Here is a 12,215-nt window from a genome sequence, read left to right as displayed (position 1 = left end):
TGGCAGGCGCCTGTAATCCCAGCTACTCAGGAGACTGAGGTATGAGAATTGCTTCAACCTGGGAGGCAGAGGTTGCAGTGAGCCGAGATTGTGCCAATGCACTCCAGCCTGGGTGACAGAGTGAGACTCCATCTCTGGGGGGATAAAAAGGCAAAACTAATGTACTTCTCACACTTCAACCCAAAATAGTCTTTTCTTTCTTTTTCCTTTCTTTTTCTTTTTCTTTTTTTGAGACACAGTCTTGCTCTGTTGCCCAAGTGGCACGATCTTGGCTCACTGCAACTTCCTCCTCCCAGATTCAAGCGATTCTCCTGCCTCAGCCACCCAGGTAGCTGGGATTACAGGCACCCACCACCACACTGGCTAATTTTGTATTTTTACTAGAGATAGGGTTTCATCATGTTGGCCAGGTTGGTCTTGAACTCCTGGTTTCAAATGATCTGCCTGCTTCGGCCTCCCACAGTGCTGGGATTATAGGTGTGAGCCAATGTGCCTGGCCCGAAATAGTCTTTCTTTCTATAGGTTGAATATTTTTGGGGGGAGGTTTATTCTGGAGGTCAGTAGATGTCAAAATTGACTTTTGAAGAAGGAAAGCCACAAAGTGAACTCAAGGATATAATTCTATTTCCTAGAAAAGGAATTTGCACTGATACTATCAAAGGGCTGGGTTTACAAATGGACAGTGAGTATAATAAATCGATGTCCTTTTAAAGACTTTTTTAAAAATAGACTTTAAGGCCGGGCACAGTGGCTCATGGCTGTAATCCCAGCACTTTAGGAGGCCGAGGTGGGTGGATCACCTGGGGTCAGGAGTTCGAGACCAGTCTGGCCAACATGACGAAACCCCATCTCTACTAAAAATACAAAACTTAGTTGGGTGTGGGGCGCCTGTAGTCCCAGCTACTTGGGAGGCTGAGGCAGGAGAATTGCTTGAACCTGGGAGGCGGAGGTTGTGGTGAGCTGAGATCACACCACTGCACTCTAGCCTGGGTGACAGAGTGAAACTCCGTCTCAAAAAAAAAAAAAAAAAAAAAAAAGGTTTTATTTTCTTTTGGAACAGTTTTAGGTTCATAGCAAAATTATGTGGAAGGTACGGAGGTTTCTTATAACCTCCCTCCCCCACAAATGCACACGAAGACCTTTTTACAAACCAATCATTAAACAGAAATCTGCATAAGGACTTTTTTTTTTTTTTTTTTTTTTTTGAGACGGAGTCTCGCTCTGCCGCCCAGGCTTGAGTGCAGTGGCCGGATCTCAGCTCACTGCAAGCTCCGCCTCCCGGGTTTACGCCATTCTCCTGCCTCAGCCTCCCGAGTAGCTGGGACTACAGGCGCCCGCCACCTCGCTCAGCTAGTTTTTTGTATTTTTTAGTAGAGACGGGGTTTCACCATGTTAGCCAGGATGGTCTCGATCTCCCGACCTCGTGATCTGCCCGTCTCGGCCTCCAAAAGTGGTGGGATTACAGGCTTGAGCCACCGCGCCCGGCCTTTTTTTTTTTTTTTTTTGAGACAGAGTCTTGCTCTGTCACCCAGGCTGGAGTGCAGTGGTGCAATCTCAGCTCACTGCAACGTCCACCTCCCAGGTTGAAGCAATTCTGCCTCAGCCTCCCAAGCAGCTGGGATTACAGGCAAACACGACCACGCCCAGCCAATTTTTTGTATTTTTATTAGAGACAGGGTTTCACCATGTTGGTCAGGCTGGTGTCAAACTCCTGGCCTCAAGTGATATGCCCTCTTCCACTGCCCCAAGTGCTAGGATTACAGCCGTGAGCCACGGCACCTGGCCTTTCACAAGGACTTTAAATGACTTGATTCTTATTTCTGGGAACTAAGAATTAAGTTTTTACCCTATATTTCTACATTTTGCTTTATGTAGTGTTTCTCAGCATTGAGTTGGAAGTCTTTACATAAGTTCAAATAAAAATATAGTAACCATCTGGGCTTGGTGGCTCATGCCTATAATCCTGCAACTTTGGGAGGCTGAGGCAGGAGAATCACTTGAGGCCAGGAGTTCAGGGCCAGCCTGGGCAACATAGTGAGACCCTGTTCCTAAAAAAAAAGAAAAAAATTTCTTTATAAAATTATCTAGATGTGCCTGGGCATGGTGGCTCATGCCTGTAATCCCAGCACTTTGGGAGGCTGAGGCAGGCGGATGATTTGAGTTCAGGAGTTCAAGACCAGCCTGACCAACACGGTGAAACCCTGTCTCTACTAAAAATATAAAAAAATTATCCGGGTATGGTGCTTGCCTGTAGTCCCAGCTACTCAGGGGGCTTGAGGTAGGAGAATCGCTTGAACCTGGGAGACAGAGGTTGCAGTGAGCCAAGATCACGGCGCTGCACTCTAGCCTGGGCGACAGAGCGAGACTCTGTCTCCGAACTTAAAAAAAAAAAATTATCTGGTGTGGCATTGTGCACCTGCAGTCCTAGCTACTTAGGAGGCTGAAGCAGGAGGATCACTGAATTCCAGAGGTTGAAGCTGCCGTGAGCTATGATTGCACCACTGCAATCCAGCTTGGACAACAGAGCAAGACCCTGTCTCAAGAAAATAAAATAAGGATATAGCAACCAATTATATGAGCATATTACTCTAAAATCATTGTCTCCTGTTATTAAGATGGATGGCTGGCGGCCGGGCTCGGTGACTCATGCCTATAATCCCAGCACTTTGGGAGGCCAAGGCAGGCAGATCACCTGAGGTCGGGAGTTTGAGACCAGCCTGACCAACGTGGAAAAACCCCGTCTCCACTAAAATTAGCCGGGTGTGGTGGCACATGCCTGTAATCCCAGTTACTTGGGAGGGTGATACAGGAGAATTGCTTGAACCCAGGAGGCGGAGGTTGCAGAGAGCTGAGATTGCGCCATTGTACTCTGGCCTGGGCAACAAGAGTGAAACTGTCTCAAAAAAAAAAAAAAAAAAAAAGATGGATGGCCGGATTGGGTGGCTCATGCCTGCAATCCCAGCACTTTGGAGGCCGAGGCAGGCAGATCACCTGAGTTCAGGAGTTTGAGACCAGCCTGACCAACATGGTGAAACCTCGTCTCTACCAAAAATACAAAAATTAGCTGGGCCTGGTGGCGCACGCCTGTAATCCCAACTACTCAGGATGCTGAGGCAGGAGAATCGCTTGAACCCAGGAGGCTGAGGTTGCAGTGAGCCGAGATCACGCCACTGCCCTTCAGCCTGGACGACAGAGCGAGACTCCATCTCAAAAACATAAAAATAAAATAAATGAAAAAGATGGATGGATGGAGCCAGCTTGGTGTGTGTGTGTGTGTGTGTGTGTGTGTGTGTGTGTGTGTGTGTGTGTGTGTGTGTGTGTGTGTGTGTGTGTTTTTAATGCCCTTGTCTGTGTGTGTGTGTGTGTGTGTGTGTGTGTGTGTGTGTGTGTGTGTGTGTGTTTTTAATGCCCTTGTCTGCATTTCTCAAAGCTGGTTGTTAAAAATAGGGCTCTACTACATGTCTGTGATGGAATTTTCATCTCATAGATACTACCCTTAAGAACTCAGGTTGAAGAATTTTATTTTATCTTAACACCTAGGCGCAGGCAGACTTTGGAAAACTGATTCAGATAAACTCATTTCACAAATGACTGCTTTCTTTTTTTTTTTTTTTTTTTTTGAGATAGAGTCTTGCTCTGTCGCCCAGGCTGGCGCGATCTCGGCTCACTGCAAGCTCCACCTCCCAGGTTTACGCCATCCTCCTGCCTCAGCCTCCCAGGTAGCTGGGACTACAGGCGCCTGCCACCACGCCTGGCTAATTCTTTGTATTTTTGGTAGAGACAGGGTTTCACCTTGTTAGCCAGATGGTCTCGATCTCCTGACCTTGTGATCTGCCTGCCTCAGCCTCCCAAAGTGCTGGGATTACAGGCGTGAGCCACCACACCTGGCCACAAATGACAGCTTTCATAAACCATGATTCTAGCTTACTAATTGTAAGTTGCATTTATTTCCTTCACCAGTGATCGCTCAGAATCTTTATTTTTGCTACTTGGATTTTCTCTTTTTTACCATCAGGATTCCAAGTAAGTTGTATTAAAAATAATCAAGTTTGCTTAGGGATGATGTAGGAGGAAAGTAGTCTTTGAAGAGATGTATCAGGTATGGCAGCAGTTTTATCTGCTCCGTTATTTCTATAAAAGGGGACAAGAAAATGGAAAGAGCATAGATATGAGACCCAGATCTAAGTTTGTTTGTTTCTGAGACAGAGTCTCACTCTGACTCCCAGGCTGGACTCCCAACCTCCGACTCCCAGATTCAAGCGATTTTCCTTCCTCAACCTCCCGAGTAGCTGGGATTACAGGGACGTGCCACCACGCCCAGCTAATTTTTGTATTTTTAGTAGAGACGGGATTTCACCATGTTGGCCAGGCTGATCTCGAACTCCTGACCTTGTGATCTGCCTGCCTCGGTCTCCCAAAGTGCTGGGATTACAGGTATGAGCCATCGTGCCCAGCCACCCTAAGTTCAAATACTAGTGCCACAGTTTATTGTGAGGCCTTGGGAAAGTTACTTATTCTTTTCTGCCTTTGATTCCTGTAAAATGGGGGATAACAAAGTAATGTATGTGAAGTTCAGTGTGTGATCAGCTTTCGTAGGTATTTTAACCTCAGTCATAGCATGTTTAAGATAGATGGCCTCTGCGTAGCTTTCTGAAAGTGACTAATATTAATATAATTCGTTTTTGTTGATTCTTTCACCTTCATCTTTTAGACAAAGATATTTTTCATCTCCAAATCAGTAGTACAGTCTTAATGGCCACTTGCTTACTTATAGTACTCTTTACTTTAGAGATTGTATTATCAGCAGGCTGTATATTTTTCTACTTAGGTTCCTGCACCAGAACAAGTTGAAAAAGGTGGTGTGAGCAATATAACAGAAGCCAAGGTCATAGTTTTCCTAACCTCCATTTTTATTAAGGTAATTTAGAATTTTCAAGGCTAATAAATATTAAAGTACAGAATAATAGAATATTAGACTGTAAGAAACTTCTGATCTGACATTAACTCTCATTTATTAAGATAAGGGGATTGAAGCCCCATTGTTTTTATTTTGAGAAAATGTATCTAAGACATGTAATATTTTATAATGACATTTGGAGTTTTCATTTACGATAATAACTTTTTGTAATGTCAGCTGATTCTAATTGCGACAATACTGTGAGTATTGTCACAGTAGGGATTGGGGATTGGAAACTTTTCTGTGAAATAAATAGCAGAAGGTGAAATGTATTTCTTTGTACTGTGTGTGTGTCAGCACTGTTTTAATGGCATATAATCCATTACATTGCCATGAAACTCTCAAAATTAAGGGAGCAATGTCTAAGGAATTATTTCATCATGGGAAATACGGACAAATTTAGAGCAAATTCAGTAATTGTATTCAGTCTTTGAGATAGGAAAGTGTTATAAACATCAGTTGGTCATATAATGTAAGCATTTAATTATTAAATTCAGGCAAGTTTAACTTAATCAGGATTTCTTTCTTTTAAATTGTGTCTTTTTCTATTTAGGCTGGATGCAGTCCCTCTGATATTGGTATTATTGCACCGTACAGGCAGCAGTTAAAGATCATCAATGATTTATTGGCACATTCTTCTATTGGAATGGTCGAAGTTAATACAGTAGACAAATACCAAGGAAGGGACAAAAGTATTGTCCTAGTATCTTTTGTTAGAAGTAATAAGGATGGAACTGTGAGTTAATTGTGTTTGCTACTGATTGATTTGGGGCATTTCTCTCTCTTTAAAAAATTGTGGGCTGGGCGCGGTGGCTCACGCCTATAATCCCAGCCCCCTGGGAGGCCGAGGCGGGTGGATCACCTGAGGTCAGGAGTTTGAGGCCAGCCTGACCAACATGGCGACACCCCATCTCTACTAAAAATACAAAAATTAGCTGGGCGTGGTGGTGTGCGCCTGTATTCCCAGCTACTTGGGAGACTAAGGCAGGAGAATTACTTGAACCCAGGAGGTGGAGGTTGCAGTGAGCAGAAATTGCACCATTGTACTCCAGCCTGGGCAACAGAGCAAGACTCTGTCTCTAAAAAAATAAAAAATAAAAAATAAAAAAATAAATAAAAATTGTGGTTTAACATTGAGAACACGTGGACACAGAGAGGGGAACAACATATACCATGGCCTTTAGGGGCTTGAGGGTGAGGGGAGGGAACTTAACCGACGGGTCAATAAGTGCTGCAAACCGCCATGGCACATGTATACCTATGTAACAAAATTGCACATTCTGCAGATGTATTCCATTTTTTAAAAAAAATAAAATTGTGGTTTAAAAGAACACATAAAATGTATATCTTACCATTTTTTTCTTTTCTTTTTTCTTTCTTTTTTTCTTTTTTGAGACAGCATTTCCTCTTGTCACCCAGGCTGGAGTGCAGTAGTGCGATCTCGGCTCACTGCAACCTTTGCCTCCCAGGTGCAAGTGATTCTTCCATCTCAGCTTCCCGAGTAGCTGGGATTACAGGCATCCGCCATCATGCCTGGCTAATTTTTGTACTTTTGTAGAGACTGGGTTTCACCATGTTGTCCAGGCTGGTCTCGAATCCCTGACCTCAGGTGATCCGCCTGCCTTGGCCTCCCAAAGTGCTGGGATTCCAGGCCTGAGCCACCGTGCCCGGCCCATCTTACCATTTTTAGGTGTACGGTTTAATTAGTGTTAAGTACATTCACACTGTTGTTCAACAATCTCTGGAACTTTTTCATTTTCAAATCTAACTCTGTATTCATGATTAACCACCCATTTTATTCTTCCCCAAGCCCCTGTAACCACCATTCTACATTCTATCTCTGAATTTGACTAATCTAAGTACCTCATATAAGTAGAATCGTACAGTATTTATCTTTTTGTGACTAACTTATTTCACTTAGCCAGCTAGTTCATCCTGTTGTAGTATGTGACAGGATTTCTTTCCTTTTTAAGAATGAATAATACTCCATTGTCTCTATGTACCACATTTTATTTATCCATTCATCTGTCAGATGGAATGGTTGCTTCCACCCCTTGGCTGTTGTATTTGAGGCCTGTTTCGTATAAGATCTTCCTTGTATACTTTCAAATTTATAGATAATTGAGGTTTGATTTTTTTTTTTTCCCAAGACAGGATCTGCCTCTGTCACCCAGACTGGAGTGCAATGGCACAGTCTCGGCTCACTGTAATGTCCACCTCCCTGGCTCAGTGATTCTCCCATCTCAGCCTCCTGAGTAGCTGGGATTACAGGCATGCACCACCACACCCAGTAAATTTTTTAATTTTTTTGTAAAGATGGCGTTTCGCCATGTTGTGCAGGCTGGTGGGCGACTCCCGAGCTCTAGCAATCCTCCTACGTTCATCTCCCAAAATAGTTTTTTTTGTTTGTTTTCTTATTTTTACCTCTCCTTAGTTCATTTTTCTCAACTGTATAGTATATCCATATGGTTTTAAAATATACATAATAAAAGGTTTCCTTTGTACTCCATCCCTCATCTACTCAGTTCTTACCTCAGATAGTCTCCTTTTTTTTTTTTTTTTGAGACAGTTTCCCTTTGTCACCCAGGCTGGAGTGTGGAGGCATGGTTATGGCCCACTGCGTCCCTGCCTTGACTTCCTGGGCTCAAGCAGCCCTGGCTCAGTGATCCTCTCATCTCAGCCTCCTGAGTAGCTGGGACCACAGGTGCGCACCACCACGCCTGGCTAATTTTTGTATATTTTGTAGAGATGGGGTCTCACTGTGTTGCACAGGCTGGTCTTGAACTTCTGGTCTCCAGTGATCTACCTGCCTCAGCCTCCCAAAGTGCTGGGATTACAGGCATGAGCCACCATACCTGGCCTCATTCTATTCTTAAATTTGCACAGTTGTCCATTGTATAGGGGTGTGTTATAATATATTCAGCCATTCCTTTGAACTTGAATAATTGAAAATTATATTTCTTACAGGTTGGTGAACTCTTGAAAGACTGGCGACGTCTTAATGTTGCTATAACCAGAGCCAAGCATAAACTGATTCTCCTGGGGTGCGTGCCCTCACTAAACTGCTATCCTCCTTTGGAGAAGCTGCTTAATCATTTAAATTCAGAAAAATTAATATCCTTTTTGTTTTGTATATGGTAACATTTGATTGCACTGTTGTGAGTATTTATATACTTGTTTAAATTAAAACTCTATGTTGCATAAGCTGGTCTTGAACTCCTAAGCTCAAGCGATCCCCCCGCCTACGCCTCCCAAAGTGCTGTGATTACAGATGTGAGCCACGGCTCCCGGCCTATAACCTTTTTTTAACCCGGAACAAATGATTAGATTAAAATGGAATATTATTTATTTTTTAAGATTTTTTTGTTTGTTTGTTTTTGTTTTTTAAATACAGGGCCTTGCTTGCCACCCAGGCTGCAGTGCAGTGATATGATCAGAGCTCACTGAAGCCTCAATCTCCCAGGCTCAAGTGATCTTCCTACCTCAGCCTCCCCAGTAGCTGGGCCCACAGGTGCATGCCACCATGCCCAGATAATTTTTGTATTTGTTTTGTAAAGACAGTGTTTCACCATGTTGCCCAGGCTGGTTTTGAACACCTGGGCTTAAGTGATTCACTCGCCTCCTCCCAAAGTGCTGGGACTACAGGTGTCAGCCACCACACTCAGCCTTTTTTTTCCCCAAGAAGTGGTGCCTAACTTCACTCATGCTGGAGTGTAGTGGTGGGATCACTGCTTACTGCAGCCTTGACCTCCTGGACTCCCACCTTAGCCTTCCCAGTACCTGGGACCACAGGTATGTACCACCATGCCTGGCTAATTTTTAAAATTTTTAGTAGAGAGGAGGTGAGCCACTGCACCTGGCCTTAAGATAAATCATTTTTAAAAAATGTGTATGGGCTGGGCGCGGTGACTTATGCCTGTAATCCCAGCACTTTGGGAGGCCGAAGCAGGTGGATCGCAAGGTTGAGATTGAGACTATCCTGGCTAACATGGTGAAATCCTGTCTGTACTAAAAATACAAAAATTAGTTGGTCATGGTGACATGCGCCTGTAGTCCCAGCTACTCAGGAGGCTGAGGCAGGAGAATCGCTTGCACCCGGGAGGCGGAGGTTGCAGTGAGCTGAGATTGCGCCATTGCATTCTAGCCTAACGACAGGGCAAGACTCCATCTCAAAAAAACAAACAAACAAACAAAAAAAGTGTATGAAGTTCTTAGGCTTCATAAGAACTTTGTACTTCTTATGAAGGTATGAATTAGGCTAAGATAAATAACTGAGGCCAGGCGCAGTAGCTCACGCTTGTAATCCCAGCACTTTGGGAGGCCAAGACAGGCAGATCACCTGAGGTTGGGAGTTTGAGACTAGCCTGACCAACATGGAGAAACCCTGTCTCTACTGAAAATACAAAATTAGCCGGGCATGGTGGCGCATGCCTGTAATCCCAGCTACTCGGGAGGCTGAGGCAGGAGAATCTCTTGAACTCGGGAGGCAGAGGTTGCGGTGAGCCGAAATCGCACCATTGCACTCCAGCCTGGGCAACAAGAGCAAAACTCTTGTCTCAAAAAAAAAAAAAAAGAAAAAAGATAAATAGGACGGGCGCGGTGGCTCAAGCCTGTAATCCCAGCACTTTGGGAGGCCGAGGCGGGTGGATCACGAGGTCAGGAGATCGAGACTATCCTGGCTAACACGGTGAAACCCCGTCTCTACTAAAAATACAAAAAAAAAAACTAGCCGGGCGTGGTGGCGGGCGCCTGTAGTCTCAGCTACTCGGGAGGCTGAGGCGGGAGAATGGCATGAACCCGGGAGGCGGAGCTTGCAGTGAGCCGAGATCACGCCACTGCACTCCAGCCTGGGAGACACAGCGAGACTCCGTCTCAAAAAAAAAAAAAAAAAAAAAAAAAAAAAAAGATAAATAACTCTTATGGCTTATGGGTGTAATTATTCATAGAATGCCATAAAGATCTGTATTTTTTTTGTGGTCCTGTAAATCACATTACAAAATATTAAATAATAACATCATAAATTTATGCCATTCTGTATTGTGCTAAATATTTCTTCCTTAATTTATTTTACATCATTGATCTTCCATCAAGAGAACATGGAAGTCTTTGCCACATATTGGGTGACTTTCAAAGAGAATAAAACACTATTTCCCTTGCCTTTTCATACTAGGGCAGTATCTCCTCTAGCTCGTGCCTATACAGAAAATTCTATCACCATACAAAATTTCATGTAGTATTTATGTTTTTAAGCACAGGTGTACCCAAAACTGTGAAAAGTCTAAATTTATGGGTTCTATACATGTATTTTTGCCTGACCTAGAGAAAGAGTTTGATAAATTTTTACCAGCTTTGAAGATGGATTAACTTTTGACTTTGGGCTTTAAACTTTTAAGTCAGACATTTCAGGACTAATTTGATTTTGTAGATATCATTGTAAGAACTTTATATGAAATACTTGATAAAGGGATTTGATTTGTTTTCATCATTTAAGCACAGTCTTGTGATGATGAGAATGTAAGTGTGATTCTTTTCTGTATTTTGAGGTCCCTAATCCAAAGGCCATTTTGCTAGGATTTTTTCTGCTATCAGATGTGTTTTCACTCTAAACCTAGTCTTTTATGACATGAATCGATTACTTCCTGTTAATTTTCTATCCTCCCTTACTATCCCCCTTTTTTGTTTTCAGTATTCAGTATTTCGGTATTCTAGAGTGGATTTTGATATAAAAGAAAATAATTCTTACATCAACTTTTGCAACAAATATTGTTTTCTGAATTAATAACAAATTTAAAAAGTAGATTCCTATTTTCACATATGTTCATATGCCCCTATGTTTGGAGGCATCACTCAGTTTTCCCTTTTTGTGTAAAGATGTTTTGTAAAACAAAATAGCCTCAAGATGATTAATTATTTATATGGGAACAGATTTTAACCTTTAAGGTTAACCTTTAAGGTTAAAATCTTGGGGTAACAGATCTTCTGGGGGTTGGAAATCTTCCATTTCTCTTGAGGGTTTTTTTTTAATGAATGCTAAATATGTTAAAATTTTTGTTTCTACCTCATGTGTTTTTTTAAATTATTACTTGAAGTTTTTTAATAAATTTTTTTACTAATGGATCTTACTGTGTCAATTATTAATACTGAATAGTAATTAAACTCAGGGTTATCATAGTGACAAGTGAATAGTTTAATAGTAATTAAACTCAGGGTTCTAATAGTGACAAGTGAAGTATTGATCATGCTGGAAAGCTGAAACCAAGCAGCACTGATATTATTAAGAGATTTATGAGGGGCACCCAGGATGGGCTTGTTCGTGGAGAGGTTATAGATCAGATAGGACAAACGGGAGAGGTTGCTGTGATGAAACGTAAATATTGGTTAGATATAATGAGAGTATAAATCAGGAAGGAATCTGATAGTAATTTCAGTTTCTGGGAATGAAATGAATAAGAAAGTCCTTTTGCTTCATTACAGGTTCATATGGCTGGAAAAGTAAAGCTCCATAGAAGAGAACCTGGGGATGTGTTCTTTGTTTCCTTTTTTTTTTTTTTTTTTTTTTTGTTGATCTGTCTTGGTGATAAGAGTTTAGCCATTTAATTGTTTAAAAGAGTTAGGAAGCTGGGCATGGTGGCTCACGCCTGTAATCCCAGCACCTCGGGAGGCTGCGGCAGGTGGATCACCTGAGGTCAGGAGTTCGAGACCAGCCTGGCCAACATGGTGAAACCCTGTCTCTACTAATAACACAAAAAAATTAGCTGGGTATGGTAGTGGGCGCTTGTAATCCCAGTTACTCAGGAGGCTGAGGCAGGAGAATTGCTTGAACCGGGAAGGTGGAGGTTGCAGTGAGCCGAGATCACACCACTACACTCCAGCCTGGGTGACAAGCGCAAGACTCCATCTCAAAAAAAAAAAAGTATAAAGCCACAATGCAAAGACAATGTGGCTGTTCCAGTGGCCCCTCTCCTGAATCAGTTCAGAGTTCCTGTCCCCCTCCCCCTGACTTCCCTTTTGCTGCTGTCTCCAATTCCTTTCTTTTCTCCTTATTCCTGGCTGTCTAACAGTGGGTTTTCCCCAGAGCTCCAAGTCTGGTTTGGTCCTCTTCTTTCTCCTTGGACAGTTACTGGCTTCACCCATCACCCATGTGGCTGTTTACTAAACCTGTACTACACCCTGTCTTCCAAGTTCTAGTTATATAGCTGCCTTCCAGCCAATGCCTTCAGAATATTCTGTGAACATTTTAGACTTAGTACAAAGAAAT

General features: G+C 42.8%; 1 protein-coding gene across 1 annotated transcript in view; it reads left to right on the top strand.

Annotated features, from left to right (window-relative positions):
* The window catches only part of LOC105466119 (solute carrier family 25 member 16), a 121,148-nt gene extending 110,074 nt beyond the window's left edge, over positions 1–11,074 (top strand). Inside the window, exons 25-28 of the mRNA XM_071069631.1 lie at positions 4,829–4,918; positions 5,511–5,693; positions 7,925–8,073; positions 10,031–11,074. Coding sequence (XP_070925732.1) covers positions 4,829–4,918; positions 5,511–5,693; positions 7,925–8,073; positions 10,031–10,097 — 489 coding nt within the window. The 3' untranslated portion in view covers positions 10,098–11,074. The remainder of the gene's footprint in view (positions 1–4,828; positions 4,919–5,510; positions 5,694–7,924; positions 8,074–10,030) is intronic.
* The last annotated feature ends 1,141 nt before the right edge of the window (positions 11,075–12,215 follow it).

This window comes from Macaca nemestrina, chromosome 9 (assembly GCF_043159975.1).
Source record: "Macaca nemestrina isolate mMacNem1 chromosome 9, mMacNem.hap1, whole genome shotgun sequence".
Classification (NCBI taxonomy): Eukaryota; Metazoa; Chordata; class Mammalia; order Primates; family Cercopithecidae; genus Macaca; species Macaca nemestrina.
This window is presented reverse-complemented; position numbering and strand designations above follow the sequence as displayed.